The sequence below is a fragment of the Periophthalmus magnuspinnatus genome, chromosome 20, assembly GCF_009829125.3.
Source record: "Periophthalmus magnuspinnatus isolate fPerMag1 chromosome 20, fPerMag1.2.pri, whole genome shotgun sequence".
Taxonomy (NCBI): domain Eukaryota; kingdom Metazoa; phylum Chordata; class Actinopteri; order Gobiiformes; family Gobiidae; genus Periophthalmus; species Periophthalmus magnuspinnatus.
In genome coordinates, this window is record NC_047145.1 from 23,989,884 (window position 1) to 24,004,345 (window position 14,462).

At 40.2% G+C, this 14,462-nt stretch overlaps 2 protein-coding genes across 5 annotated transcripts in view; one reads left to right on the forward strand and one right to left on the reverse strand.

Moving 5' to 3' along the window:
- unm_hu7910 (un-named hu7910) overlaps positions 1-1,182 on the forward strand; it is a 31,481-nt gene extending 30,299 nt beyond the window's left edge. For 3 of the 4 annotated variants that reach the window (XM_055230168.1, XM_055230169.1, XM_055230166.1), the window contains one exon: positions 400-1,182. In XM_055230168.1, coding sequence (XP_055086143.1) covers positions 400-550 — 151 coding nt within the window. In that variant the 3' untranslated portion in view covers positions 551-1,182. The remainder of the gene's footprint in view (positions 1-399) is intronic. The other variant, XM_055230167.1, reaches the window with a different exon arrangement.
- Positions 1,183-2,706: 1,524 nt separating this feature from the next.
- Positions 2,707-14,118, reverse strand: clvs2 (clavesin 2). Its single transcript, XM_033985944.2, has 8 exons — positions 13,877-14,118; positions 11,575-12,117; positions 10,832-11,002; positions 10,341-10,459; positions 7,848-8,022; positions 7,539-7,649; positions 5,580-5,767; positions 2,707-5,234 (listed from the first exon to the last, which is right to left on the reverse strand). Exons 2-8 carry the CDS (start codon positions 11,671-11,673, stop codon positions 5,156-5,158), a joined length of 942 nt encoding a protein of 313 aa, XP_033841835.1. The 5' UTR covers positions 11,674-12,117; positions 13,877-14,118; the 3' UTR covers positions 2,707-5,155.
- Between the last annotated feature and the right edge of the window lie 344 nt (positions 14,119-14,462).

Consider the following 14,462-nt stretch of genomic DNA (forward strand, 5'->3'; position numbering starts at 1 on the left):
GCTCATCGAGGCTAGAGCAGTTATAGGGGCCAATTTAGAGCTGAGTTCCATATTTGGAATTCCAACCATGAGTATCATAGCAACCATGGTGCCAATCTGTAGCGAGGGTGTTGAAGGTAATGCTCCTTCCTACCTTAGCAACCTTGTCGCTCAACTTTTTGATAATGCTAGTGGGAACAACTGGCAAAAGAGGGCAGCTCATTTGTCTGTTATTAATGCTCATATCGAAATAGTGAAATAAAACCCTCACATTTTAAGGCCAAAATGACGAGTCTGACAGCAGCAGTTACAGAGAACCTGGTGGCTAGTGGGTTAGCTATGTCCATTTTATACATACAGTCTGAGTCTAACCTTGTTACTGAGAGGAGGCTAACCACTCTGCCGTATGTGTGTTTACAGAGAGTGGGAGGAGGGGAAGGTCCTGATCTTTGACGACTCGTTCGAACACGAGGTTTGGCAGGATGCAGACTCTTTTCGTCTCATCTTCATCATTGACGTGTGGCATCCTGAGCTCACGCCGTACCAGCGACAGACCCTCAGCCCAATCTGAACAAAAACAAAAAACTCTACTCAAAACTGTCAAACAAGACCGCAGCTTTTTGATATCAAAGCTACAATACGACCCAAGTTTGAAATGGATGGGTTTGTTTTTGAGGTGAAATTGAAGGATTTTTGTAGAGAGTTTGAAGAACATTTAATAATACTGGACTTTACTACTGAAGATGACACTACATGACGCAGTACAGGAAAGAAAAACACTATGGAGGAGGGGTTTTGGGAAGCCATTTTGTTTTCTGTCATGAATAATGACAGGTGCAATGCTGGGGGCTATTTTCTGAAGTAGATTTGAGTTTGTTTTTAAATAAAGATTCAGTCCAAAGTGCACATTTGAAATCCAACAAGAGGACTGAAATATGAACAGATAAACTAATGCATAAATCACATAAATCCCATGCATTTAAGATGATTTTTCACTGTTGCCATTGGTTCTTAACTAAAACTACATGTTCATGTTTTCACATTAATCTGAATCTGTTGAGCATTCCAAGTATCCTGTGCTGTTTCTCAAAGATCATAGGTCAAAATCATATTGAAGCCACATTTGTTTATTTACTTTTGCACAGTCTGTCCTATGTCTGAGATGTTTATATTTGTAATAAAAGGGTAAATCTGTGTTTATGTACATTTGCACAATCACACTGTACTGTACACCAAACACAAGCAGAAAAGACCCTGAAAGACTCAAGCCTTATCTATGTTGCATGAAAAACATATATTCTTACTGTGAGCTGGGTCGTCACTCCACAGATCTCACCTGTAACCGGCCCAGTGGCTCCATCTCCCTTTCATGATGGGGGTGTTCTACATGTATCTCTACGGTGGAATGTTCAGCAGTTGCCACGGAGACACGTTGCACACATTAGCATTAACTAACAAAAGTGTTTTTATATAGTATATATAAACTCAAAATGTATTTAAGCACCACGTTTTCACCAGCCTGTGATCAATACAAGCGTTCATGGCCCTGTTCAGGAGTTTGATTTTTAACAAATGCTCCTTCTGCTCCTCCTCCCCATGCTCCTGCTCCTCCTCTTGCCAAATGCTCCTCCACAATGATGTCACAGTCCTGAGCTCTTTACAGAAACATTACTGTGATAATGCATCTTGTTTGAGAAATATCTTCACCCTAACAGCCACTCCACAAGAGAATGTACGAACACCGCCGAGAGCAGCTCAGGACGCCAGTCTGCTGTCCATTTCCATCTCAAAGACACTAACCACTCCTTTGAAGATAGTGAGGTTCAGATCTGAGCCAGAGAAAAGAAATGGTTTGAGAGAGGAGTTAAAGAAGCTATTTTTCTTAGGAAAGACAATCCTTCCTTGAACAGGAACGGGGGCCTTAAACATCACCTTTCCCTCATCTGTAACTAATTCCTCAGACACAAAAGACACAAAGAGAACAAAAGAGCTAGCCAGTATGCTAATAGGTGTGAGACTTGGGAGCTTGAATGATTATGCTAAGTATGACTCAGGCACAGTTCTCACTTAGTGTAGCTCAATAGACCTAGCCTACAAACAAACTGTAAACAATAGGTGTGCTAGTTTCAGTGTAGTTAGCTCCTCCCTTCAGACAGATATAAGGCAGTGTCCCGCAGTAATCTGACCAGAGCTGAAGAAGAGACTTGGGTGAGCAGCCAAACATCTTCACTCCTATTATTTTGTGACTCCATTGTATGTGCCCTGAGTTGTGTTTAATTAATCAGGACTTTCAAAGTATTTACTGCCACAAAGTATCCACACTTACTAGTGCACTTAACTATTGCACTTGTATCCCGATGTACTAATGCTAAAGTTGATGCCGGTGAATACCAGTAAGTACACACATAGAACACACAAACTGTAAACACACACTCCTCAGGGCTCTCCCTCTGTCCTTTCTGGAGACTTGTAGCTATGCTGAAGCTTTACCTGTGTGAGACTCAATAAATCTTTCTGACTGTACATTTCAGATTCATGGTCCTCTTTGACGCTTACAGAAACAAACATACTTACAGAACCAGGACTGACCAAGGACTAAACCAGACCTGATGTTTAAACTGGGTCTAAACCATGGAAGTTGGAACTAGAACAACTGAAAACACACTGCAGCAGATATATAAAATATTATATATATATATAAACCTGTCAAAGAGAAAAGAAATGAAAATGTGTTGTAAACGTTTATTGTACATTCGATAAAGAAGGTGTGACAGAAGAAGCCTTGGTTTGAGCCAAATCATAACGACCACTCACCCACAGGTGTTGTAATCTGGACTGAACCAGAACTAAACCAGGATTTAGGACTAAACCAGGACTCAACCCGGACTAAAACAGCTCTGAAGCAAAACTAAAACAGGACTAGTTTAAACCAGGACCTAGGACTAAATCAGGACAGAAACAGGATTAAACCAGGACTATTCTAAACCAGGACTGAACCAGGACTGAACCAAGATCAGGACAGAACTAAACCTGGCTAAACACTTTTAAGTTTTATTTTTTACATTACAATCGTCCAGTCATTAGCCCCCGACTGTGGACTCAAACCAAGGCTCAACTCTGTTCTAGTTTTTACAGTGTAATACTTTCACAATAAATACAATCTTAGCAATGAATAAATAAATAAATACATTTCAAACAATCTTCATAAATTTGGCATCATTCACCCAAAAGTGTTTAATACTGGGACAAAACGTGAACCTCTCTAACACTTTCACATGAGTTTAAAGCTCCTATATTCTGCATTCCGCCTGTTTAAAGGGGGGGTATTTTACTTCTGTGGGATATAAACCGCTAACACATAACATATTTAGACCAGCATGATATTGTTCATTGTTTTGAAAATGCTATGTTTGCTGAAAATAACTTATGTTTTATAAGTTTCACTTTTGTTTTGCTCACTCCGCCTTCACATCACTATCACATTGCAGACAGCGTGCATCTCACTAATGAAACTACTGCACATCACACCAGTTTGTCTTATGGAGAATTATCATGTGGGAGCATGGGTGAAGAATGTTACAGCTAACTGTAAAGAGAGTTTGAATAGGGCCCGGGAGAGATCGCTAATTACTCAAACATGCATGGATGACATCTAAAACCTCTTCAGACAGGTTTCTGATGAGGGAACAATGCTATAACATGGTAGAAAGCTCAAAAATACCCCCTACTTTAAACTACACAGTTTTCCACAATGTACAGGTTTGAATAACATACACTGAAAACAAGTGAAAGTAACTTAGCCCTGATTTCTGTGCAAACACAATGGTAACACTGAATGAGGCTAAAAACAATAGCTTCTAACTTCAAAATGGATGATGATCTTGATGTTCCAGTCTGAACTAAAATGATCAGAACCTAGTAAGGTTTTATGGACTTTGAAAACATAGAGGAGCACTTCCTGAAACTCCACTTGATGACATCACGAGGTGGAAGAGAGTGTTTAAGAAAGATGAATTACAGGATTACTGTAACGCTAACTGTACTCTGTGTGTGTGTGTGTGTGTGTGTGTGTGTGAATGAAACAAAACTCCAGGGATGTTTCTGAGGAGGACAATACATTAGGTTAGAGTTAAAGTCCCACCGTGTAACATTTGATCACATTAGAACAGGTTTACAGAGCGAAAATACATTGAGCAGAATATAGGAGCATTAGCTTTATACAATTCTACAGAAGTATTACATATTTCTGTGGTTTGAGGTGTGTGTGTAAAATGATGGACAGCTTTCAGCCAATCGGAGTGAAGGGTGAGTGTGTTTCCGGGCAGATTTCAGGTTCACATTCGATTTTACATAGTTATATTACACTATACAGCAGTGCGCGTGTTTCATTCACAGATTGAACAGAGACAGACGTTTGAACACTAAAGGATTATAATACAGACAGCGCTGAAGTGGACAGCACTGGACCAAACCTCAGCAGTGAGTGAAGGGAGAATCAACGAGAAAACTAAAGGTACTGCAAAACTGTCAGTAAAAATGCTCCTTAATGACCCAAGACTCCATTTTGGTGTTCAAAACAATACCTCAGTAGGTATTTGGTGTACCAGTTCTAAAGCAGGTCTGAACCATGGAATAAAGCAGGACTAAACCAGGTCCAAACCAGGACTTAAGTAAACCAGGCTTAACCAGGGCTAAACCTAATCTGAACCAGAGCAAAAACAGGCATAAACTAGGTCTAAACCAGGTCTAAATCTAGTCTGAACCAGGATTAAAACAGGTTTAAACAAAGTCTAAACCAGGACTAAACCAGGCCTAAACCATGGGCTTTCCCAGGTTTAAACCAAAACTAAACGAGGACTAAACAGGGTCTAATACAAGTCTAAACCAGATCTAAACCAGGACAAAACTAAACTTAGTTAGGACTAGGTCTAAACCAGGTCTAAACCAGGTCCTAAACAGGTTTTAAACAGGTCTAAACCTGATCTAATCCAGGACTAACTCAGAACTATACCAGATCTGATCCATAACTGAACCAGGTGGGGCCTTTTCATTTCTGGACTAAATGTGACAACACAAAGGTACACTAGTTGGTGTCGTGTACATGTGTGTACTTTGGGGAATTATGAAGTACTTGCAATGTTTGAGTGCAGTATTTCTGTAGTATACTGTAGTAGTTTCAGTCCAGAGCAAGGAGTGGAGTGCTGGTTTCTCTGTCGGCTGATTTCAGAGTGCCAGGCTCCACCACAGACTGAGACCTGAACACAAAAGACCAGGTTATAAACCAGAAATAAACTAAGACTAAATCAGGACTAAACTGGGCCTAAACCAAGTTATAAACAGGACTAAACCAAGGCTAAACCAGGTTATGAACCAAGACTAAAGTGGGACTAAACTGGGACTAAATTGGGACTAAATCAGGACTGAACCAAGACTAAACCAGGACTGAACCAGGACTGAATCAGGGCTCAACCAGGACTATACTAGGTCTAAACCAGGAATAAAACAATGACTAAACCAACACTGAACCAGGACTAAAGCACAACAAAACCATTACTAAACAACTGAATAAACCAGGACAAAACCATGGACTAATGCCATACCTGTTGATGACGTGCAGGGCGTCGTATGTCAGTGTGTACTCGGACTCGTCGCTGTAGTCTGGTCCCAGTAGAGTCCGGGCCCACAGTCCCACATCGTACGGAGGCAGAGAGCCCCCAAACTCTGAGGGGAGACACTCCACTCCGATCAGCTGCTGCAGAGATGTCAGGTTATTCCCATGGAGGTAAATCTGAAACAGGAACAAACAGGAAACAGCACACTCAAGTCAAGTCAAGTCAGTTTTATCTGTAGAGCATCTGTCACACAGACAGACAACTCAAAGTGCTATACAGAATTCAAATCACAATCACTTCAAATATAAATGAATTGACATAATCCACACATAATACAAAAGATCATGACAGTTAGCGATGTCCATTTATATTGACAGTCTATGGTTAAAATGTTCAAGTCAGTACAGTTATGAATCCATGGATAGCTTTATCCATATGCAATATTAAAACTATGTGTCTTTCATTTAGATTTAAAAATATTACGTCTTATTCCAAGAGTTTCACATTTGGGATGCACAGACACCACCACTGTGTTTGGTCTGAACTGCAGGAACTAGCAGGAGACTGGTCCCAGCTGATCTCAGGGGCCTACGGGGCTCATAAGGAGTTAACAGGTCCATCACATACTTTGGACTTCTTAGAGATTTGTGGATCAATACAAGAAATTTGAAAATGATTCTATGAGAGAAAGGAATCCAATGTAATGATACAGCATTTTGTATCAGTTGTAGCTGCCTGATGGAAGACTTAGTAAGACCAGTGAACAGTCCAACCTACTTGAAATAAATGCATGGACTATCTTTTTTTAGGTGATAAAAAGCGGACCTATTTTTCTTAATGTGGCTGTTCAAAGTCACGTTACAATCCAGAGTGACTCCAAGACTCTTTGTTTGCTCTTTGCATGTGAAGGACAGGCCATTGAGCTTTTGGCCACTTTCTTTTCAAACCATCAGACAGTGGAATCAGCTCCAGACAGTCTGAAACTGTCTGCAGATCTTAATCATTTTACTAGAAACTTGAAAAAGCACATTTTAGATTATCAAGTGTGTCCACATCAGTCTAGTTAATCTGTACTGTTCTGTTTCACTGTAAAAACCATCATTTTTAATATGTGTGTGGACAGTAGGAATCGTACTGTACTGGACATGGGGACATTGTATTGTATTTTACTGCTAAAGTTAATGATGAACTGTTAGTCTTACAATGTAACTGTAATGAAACGTGTATTTTTATTATGTGTTCACCTGCCCAGGGACTGCACATGGAAAGTAGCAGCAGCTAAATCTGATACAAATCATCTTTTCTTTTGTAAGATTAATGAATTTGGTCCTTGACAAATAAAGAATAAAGAAAGAAATAAAGCAATAAAGCCATAACCTCCATTGTATCCTCATTTAACATGAGTAAATCATTACACATTCACAGACCTACTTTTCTCATGCATCAGCACACATCTACACTCCCTGTAGTTTAACCTGAGCTGGAGACAAGTCAGAACTCTCAGGTGGAGTTTTCTGTGTAAGTGCCAGATTGTAGACGGGTTGACCTGGTTTACGGTTAATATCTATGTCATCACTGGGCCTATCCACGTGAAACAAAAAGTGGCACAAAGGTCAAAGTTTTCACAACGGCTTCAGAAAGTCGAGCCATTATTCAACTTTAAAGACATGTTTGTTGTGAGTTTATAGTACTTTAAGCCATAAGATTAATATGACAACTTTGTGGAGTCAATCCCAAACAAATGAAGCTAAGGGAAGTTGATCAGAAGTTGTTTAAAAACAGTGATTCTCCCATAGAGTTATGTAGTCATATATGTAGTACAGTAACATTTGAGCTGCAGAGAGTTGAGTGTTTCATTGGAAGATGATTCAAGTTACTATTGTGTTCAAAGTCATTGTAAACTTTACTCAAAAATGATATAAATAAAACATTCACATAAGGAGTTACCCTTTTGCGTGTCTTGTCCTTCAGAAAGGGCTTGATGATGGTGTACATGGCCTGGATGTACCATGGCTGGTTCACAAAATGGATGCCTCCGAACCGCGCTGGGAAACTGTCCTACGGAGTACACAGAAAAGTACATATACTCATCAGAGGGGACCCTCCTGAATCTCTGTGTGTCAGATGCCCTTCCATCCTCCTGTATCTCTGTGTGTCAGAAGCCTGAGATGCTGAGATGTGTGCAGGTCAAATGTCTTGTGAATGTTAAGTGAATCTGCAGATGTTTTGGTGTGGAGAATGTCTTCTGTTTTTTACCTGTAGTCCTTCGATGGCGAGCCGCAGCACATTGGGCGTGAGTTTTGACGCCTGTTTGAAGGAGAAGTTGCTCCAGTCAATGATGAGGACGAAGCCGTTCACCTGCAGCTCGGGGTTTTCAATCAGCACCTCCAGAGACAGAAGGATGGCCCTCAAGATGTCCATGAACGAGTGTCTGAGGAGAGAGCACGAAGCACACGGTTTAACCATCCAGGAACATGAACAGCCGAGAGGAGAACACTAAATATTAACATTCAAGTAATCCATGGGCTTTCCCATGAAAATGTAGCGCACTCAAAATTTCCCCCAATGTATCTTGAAAAGTAGTGGGCATAGGTGGTCACTAGATCGGTCAATACACCCCACAATGCATTGCAAGAGTTGGAAAAACAACAGCAGACACGACAGGTCTTTAACTGAGCACAACATGACTGAATGAAGCAAACAGAAGTAGTTTTTTAGACTGATATGTAGGGCCAATTTAGGCAATGTTTTATTATATCATTTGAATACAGTACAAACTCATCCACAACCCTGATTTACTACAAAATGTATCAGAGAGCAGTGTCCAAAATGCTCCAATAAGACTTTACATGGATTCTTCAGCAGCTGTGCATATATATATATATATATATATATATATATATATATATATATATATATATATATATATATTTGTTTGTTGTTTGTTTTTAATGCAGTCAATGGTCTTGCACCTTCCTACTTGTGTGAGATTTTGACCTCTCACCAACCCAGCAGAGCTCTACGATCTGCTGGGCAACATCTGCTGGAGGTCCCCCGGTCCCGGGGCAAACAGAGGGGCGATCGTTCTTTTGCAGTGGCTGGTCCAAAACTCTGGAACTCTTTGCCCATTGAGTTACGTTCCATCACTGACCTGCCAAACTTAAAACCTACTTATTTAGAGGCTTTTAACTGTGGCCCTGTGACACTTTCTCTATTTTAATGGTGTAATGTGCTTTGTTGACCTATTTGTATGATGTTTATTGTTTTTTATCTTGTTTTTAATGTTGTACAGCACTTTGGTCGGCTTTGGTTGTTGTTATATATATATATATATATATATATATATATATATATAATTATTTATTTAATTTATTTGATAGGGACAAGTATGTTCATTAGACATGTAACATGCTACAACATTTATAGCCAAGGTTAATTTGCAATGCTTATCGCACTGTTGATCCTGATTATGAATAAAACACTACCATAAAACACACCGTTATGAAATAAAGGTTAGCATTAGCCACTTAGCTTAGCTTGAGCTGTTAAAAGATGATCCAGTCTGTTTACATGAGCTCTAGAGTTTGACAAAAATGTGTATGGTTATTAATAGTCCATAAAGACTTGTGCCAGTGCAATCTGATCATTATTTATGACAGAAAACAACTTTTAACAGAGTTCAGCCTTTAGACTTTTTTCACTCAGACACTCAGTCACATGATCTGATTGTCTGAATTGCTCTGTGAATGAGGCACTATAGAGTCCCCTAAAGAGTGCAGGCCTATGGAGTGAATGAGAGGGTAGGGGCTAGAGGGGACATTTGGACACAGAGGTCTAAACTACAGGGTTGGCAAACACAGTGACATTAATTCTCAGAGGAGCCAGTCCCTTCTACTCTTCTACATCCTGTTTGAATCCAGAAGGGTCTGTAATGGGACCACAGAGCGTGACGAATCTCCTCTGGCCCAACCACAGTTGATCATTTGTGTCACGTGTCTCTCAAGTAAAGAAGACATTTAATTTTCCAAAACTTTGTATCATCCAGAACTAAATCTACAACTTCTTTTACCTAAATAACAATTTGGTGTTTGCTGATTCTGCTGAAATCTTAAATCAGATCTATTCTGCAAAATGGACTTTTTAAAGCTTTTAAACATGTTATAGTGTTCACCATTTACGCTCTCGAAGTTTTATTTGGAGTGCATGTTTTGCATCCAATCACTTATTTTTAAGACGCCGTATTGCCGATCAATTCTCGTTTTCACTGCCACCGGTACATGGCCGCTGCTCTATAGTCACTCCATTCTCAAATTGAATTCTTAGTTTGTGATACACATAATAAAAAAATAAATCTGTGATGTGCAGCTATCCATAGGAGGGACCAACAGCTACACAGCGCTTTGCTATGATGACGTTTGGGGTGACATTAGCTCCCATTGAGCACCACCACCATTAATAACGCGGAAGTCAGTTCTTTTTAGATACAAATTTTGATTCAAAATGTCCAAATTATAACATAATGATCCACAGGTGTCATAAATTTAAACTATATAGCAGACACAAGCACAATATGGCTGCTTTAATGCAAGTCGCCATATATGTTTTTACCTGAACTGAGCATGTGTTTCTTTATTTAATCCGCCTGTCCTTGTAAAATTTTGTTAAACTGTGTGGTTTTGGCTGGACGGGTAAAGATATTTAGCTCCTTGCATTTGCATTGAGCTGACTCATAGTGCACATTTTTCTGACCTGTTTTGGTCCCAGTTGGAGGCGAACAGCAGCAGGATCTTTCGTCCGTGTTGGTCAGGCGTCTCCAGGACCCCGGGAAACCCATCCATGAGCGCGCGCTTGATGCCTGGGTCATCCACCTGAGACACAGAGACAGAGACATACACACAGAGACACACAACACACATTTACATCTACAGTTGTTGCCTGACCTTGTATTAATTATTTTGTTTGACTTAAGCCTTTCACCAGTGTATAAAAACTGTCCATTACGCAGACTCAGTCTCTCTGTCATTGCAGGTAGGCAGATGAGCCAGAGCTCTGTGTGTGTGTGTGTATTAAAGCATCAGAAAACTATTTTGTGGTCCTCACCTCCTTTCTTATACAGCAGCCAGAAACTCATGATAACAATATGCATTATAATTTATAAAGTAAAAACAAAAAAAGAAAAAAACATGTTGAGTTTGTTACTCTCTCTGACAGCAGGGGGCAGTGTGTCTGATGGCTCTTACCTTGAAGCTGTGGAAGATGTGCAGGTGCTGCTGGCGGAACAGGAAGTATTGACTCAGCAGTCTGAAAGACTCTGATTGGTTGAATTTCCGCGCTCTGAGGAAGCGCAGGATGAAGTCATCGTCTGTTCTGAGGAAGCCAATGTCGGGGCGAGTCACAATCATGTCCCGCACCTGTGCGCACAAATTTATATATATATAAAGACTATTACTACTTTACTACTTTCACCACTACTGCTGTAACAAGTCATGATCATGTCCCATACCTGTGGACACAAATACATGCAATTACCTCTACTGCTGCTGCTGCTTCTACTGCTTTTACTACTACTGCAATTGCTATTGCTATTACTACTGCTACTACTACTACTCTTACAAGCGTATGATGTATTAATACTACTGTTACTACTGTTACACAGCTGTAGATCATGTCCCACATACCTGTTGACACAAATGTGTAAAATATCACTACTACTACAGATAAAGCTACTGCTACTACTACATCTACTACTATTACTAATAGTACTACAGCTGCAACAAGTACTACTGCTTCTACTGCCTCTAATACCACTACTTATACTTAAGCCGCAACTGCTCAGACAATGTGCCTGTGTCTGTGTCCCTCTCCTGATTGGACAATGACTCTCCTGTGTCTCTCTCCTGATTGGACAATAACTCTTCTGTGTCTCTCTCCTGATTGGACAATGACTCACCTGTGTCTCTCTCCTGATTGGACGATAGCTCACCTGTTGTATGTCGTGGTGAAGCGTGTCTGGATTCTCGTTCAGCTCAAGTCGTGCCTTTTCTGTGGCCTCGGAACTCAGACCGGAGTGAGGCTTACTCATTTTGAATAGCTCTTCCAGTGTCCAAAAATAAAAAATAAATTATGAAAAAAATATTACAATCCAAACGTCTCCAACGAACAAAAATACTATATAGCAGTCCAAAGTTTGAAAATTTTTCCAAAGTTTTTCTCAAAAATCAGCAAATCTTCTAAATATTCGTTAGTTTAGAAATATTCAATCAAAATTCAAAAGATGTAAAATTGTATTCTATTGTAGTATAATTTAAATATGGCTGAAAACTTTGAAAACAATCATTGGTTTCTTCCAGCAATTTCTACAGTGTCAGAAATGAACATTCAAAATTGTGAAATACATCCAGATTTGTGGATTTTTATAAATTTTCCAGCATTGTTTCTACATAGTTGTTTGGTACATTCGTTTTTGTTTTTGTTTTAGTTTTTCTCGTTGGGATCACAGACAGAAAAGACGGTCCACTGTAGCATTCTGGAAAGAGACAGAAATAAAAAAGTTACAATGGTTCAAATGTAGTGGATTAGTCCTGAAGCAGCCCTGGTTTAGTCCTTGTTTAGTCCTGGTTTAGTTTTGGTTCAGTCATGGTTTAGTCCTGGTTTAAACCTGGTTTGGTCCTGGTTAAGTCTTGGTTTATGTCTGTGTTACATCATCCTGGTTTATGGTCCTGGTTTACTCTTCAGTCCTGGTTTATACCTGGTTTAAGTCCTGGTTTATTGTCCTGGTTTAGTCTTGATTTAGTCCTGGTTTAGCCCTAGTTTAGATCTGGTTTAACCCTGGTTTAGACCTGAATACAAACACTGTTTTGTTTTTTATCTTTAACCGAAATCTCCATGAGTATTATTCTGTGGTTAATGTTAATGTTTCTGTGACTTTAGGGTCCAGATGGTCAGAGGAACCAGGTGCTGGGTTCACGGGCTTTGTCCTGAAATCAATAACACAGACCCCGTCCACATTCACCCCAGGACCTTAAACGTACCACGAGACCCATTGTCCTGTGGGTCCAACCAAGACCAGTCCAGACCGGGTTTAGACCTGATATAGTCCTGGATTAGTCCTGGTTTAGCCTTAGTTTACACCTGGTTTAGTCCCGATTTACTCCTGTTATAGACCTTGTTTAGTCCTGGATTAGCCTTAGTTTAGACCTGGTTTAGCGATGAAAGTGAATGTTTGATTATTTGATCTAATATCCACCGTTATATTATTTTTCAATAAGTAATATGCAGCAAAAATAATGCATGTTTTAGTATAGGCTAACAACAAATGCTAGGACAAATAAAAACTGACAATTATTCAATGTTAAGGTCTAATCTAAGTAGGGTTGTGAATTGCACTACATCAGTCTTGGTTTACACCTGGTTTAGTCCTGGTTTATTCCTGGTTTAGTCCTGGTTTAGTTCTGGTTTACATTTGGTTTAGTCCTGGTGTAGTTCTGGTTTGGTCCCGGTTTAGTCCTGGTTTAGTCCTGGTTTAGTCCCGGTTTAGTCCTGGTTTAGTCCTGGTTTGGTCCTGGTTTGATCCTGGTTTGGTCCTGGTTTAGTCCTGGTTTGGTCCTGGTTTGGTCCTGGTTTAGTCCTGGTTTGGTCCTGGTTTAGTCGTGGTTTACACGTGGTTTAGTCCTGGTTTAGTCCTGGTTTACATCTGGTTTAGTCCTGGTTTAGTCCTGGTTTGGTCCTGGTTTAGTACTGGTTTACATCTGGTTTAGTCCTGGTTTACACCTGGTTTAGTCCGGGTTTAGTCCTGGTTTGGTCCTGGTTTGGTCCTGGTTTAGTCCTGGTTTAGTCCTGGTTTGGTCCTGGTTTAGTGCTGGTTTAGTCCTGGTTTGGTCCTGGTTTAGTCCTGGTTTTCATCTGGTTTAGTCCTGGTTTAGTCCTGGTTTGGTCCTGGTTTAGTCCTGGTTTAGTCCTGGTTTGGTCCTGGTTTGGTCCTGGTTTAGTCCTGGTTTAGTCCTGGTTTGGTCCTGGTTTGGTCCTGGTTTAGTCCTGGTTTGGTCCTGGTTTGGTCCTGGTTTGGTCCTGGTTTGGTCCTGGTTTGGTCCTGGTTTAGTCCTGGTTTACACCTGGTTTAGCATCACATAGGTGAAAAACATGCTAGCAAATCCAAATCATAAATTGCGTACGGTTAATAATATTGCCATAATACGATTTCCCGTTAAATTTTTCAGCACAATAATAAAATAATTTGAGGATTGGGATTTGTTTTTGAGATTTGGGGGTGAAAAGAGGGGACTCACCGTTGCATCTGCGGCCGCGTCTGACGCTCTGTTCCCGGGCGAGCTGAGGCTGCTGGGCCCGGCCATCGGAGAAAGCCCCAGAAAAGACCCGAAACACCGAATAAAAACGAAATTAGCCCAAGATAAACGCTCTAAAGCCAAGATAGAGGCGTGTGGGTGCGGGGGGCTCGGAGCTGCGTAGTGCAGAGGGACGGAGGATGCTGAGGAGAAAGGATGCTGAGAATCAAACTTCCGCCACGACACCGCAGCATATCCGGTCAGCTCCTACTAAATAAAAACACCAAAACGCAACAAAAACAGACACAAATCCGATATTTTTGTGTATCCAAAGTCTACAGTGAAGAAATATTGAAAATTCCGATGATATTGCTATTAGAGTATGTATTTTAAGTAAAGACTCATGTTAATTCTGACCACTATTCATAAGTGACATTTTTTCTTTCCATTCGTTTCTATACTAGCACATCTTTATTGAATATTTTGGTTTTATGCACAAGATCAGTGTTATTTAAAATAAGTGAGATTCGGTGCCATAATTTCAGTTAAATAAAATATGGCCTGTATGGTTATAGACATCTGTTTCCGG

Excerpts from the sequence above, each read along its gene's own strand:
- clvs2 (XM_033985944.2), bottom strand. The coding sequence starts at position 11,673 with ATGAGTAAGCCTCACTCCGGTCTGAGTTCCGAGGCCACAGAAAAGGCA. Across the intron at positions 10,460-10,831 it reads ACATCTTCCACAGCTTCAAG|GTGGATGACCCAGGCATCAA; the intron begins GTAAGAGCCATC and ends TCTGTGTCTCAG. Across the intron at positions 8,023-10,340 it reads TCCAACTGGGACCAAAACAG|ACACTCGTTCATGGACATCT; the intron begins GTCAGAAAAATG and ends CTCTCTCCTCAG.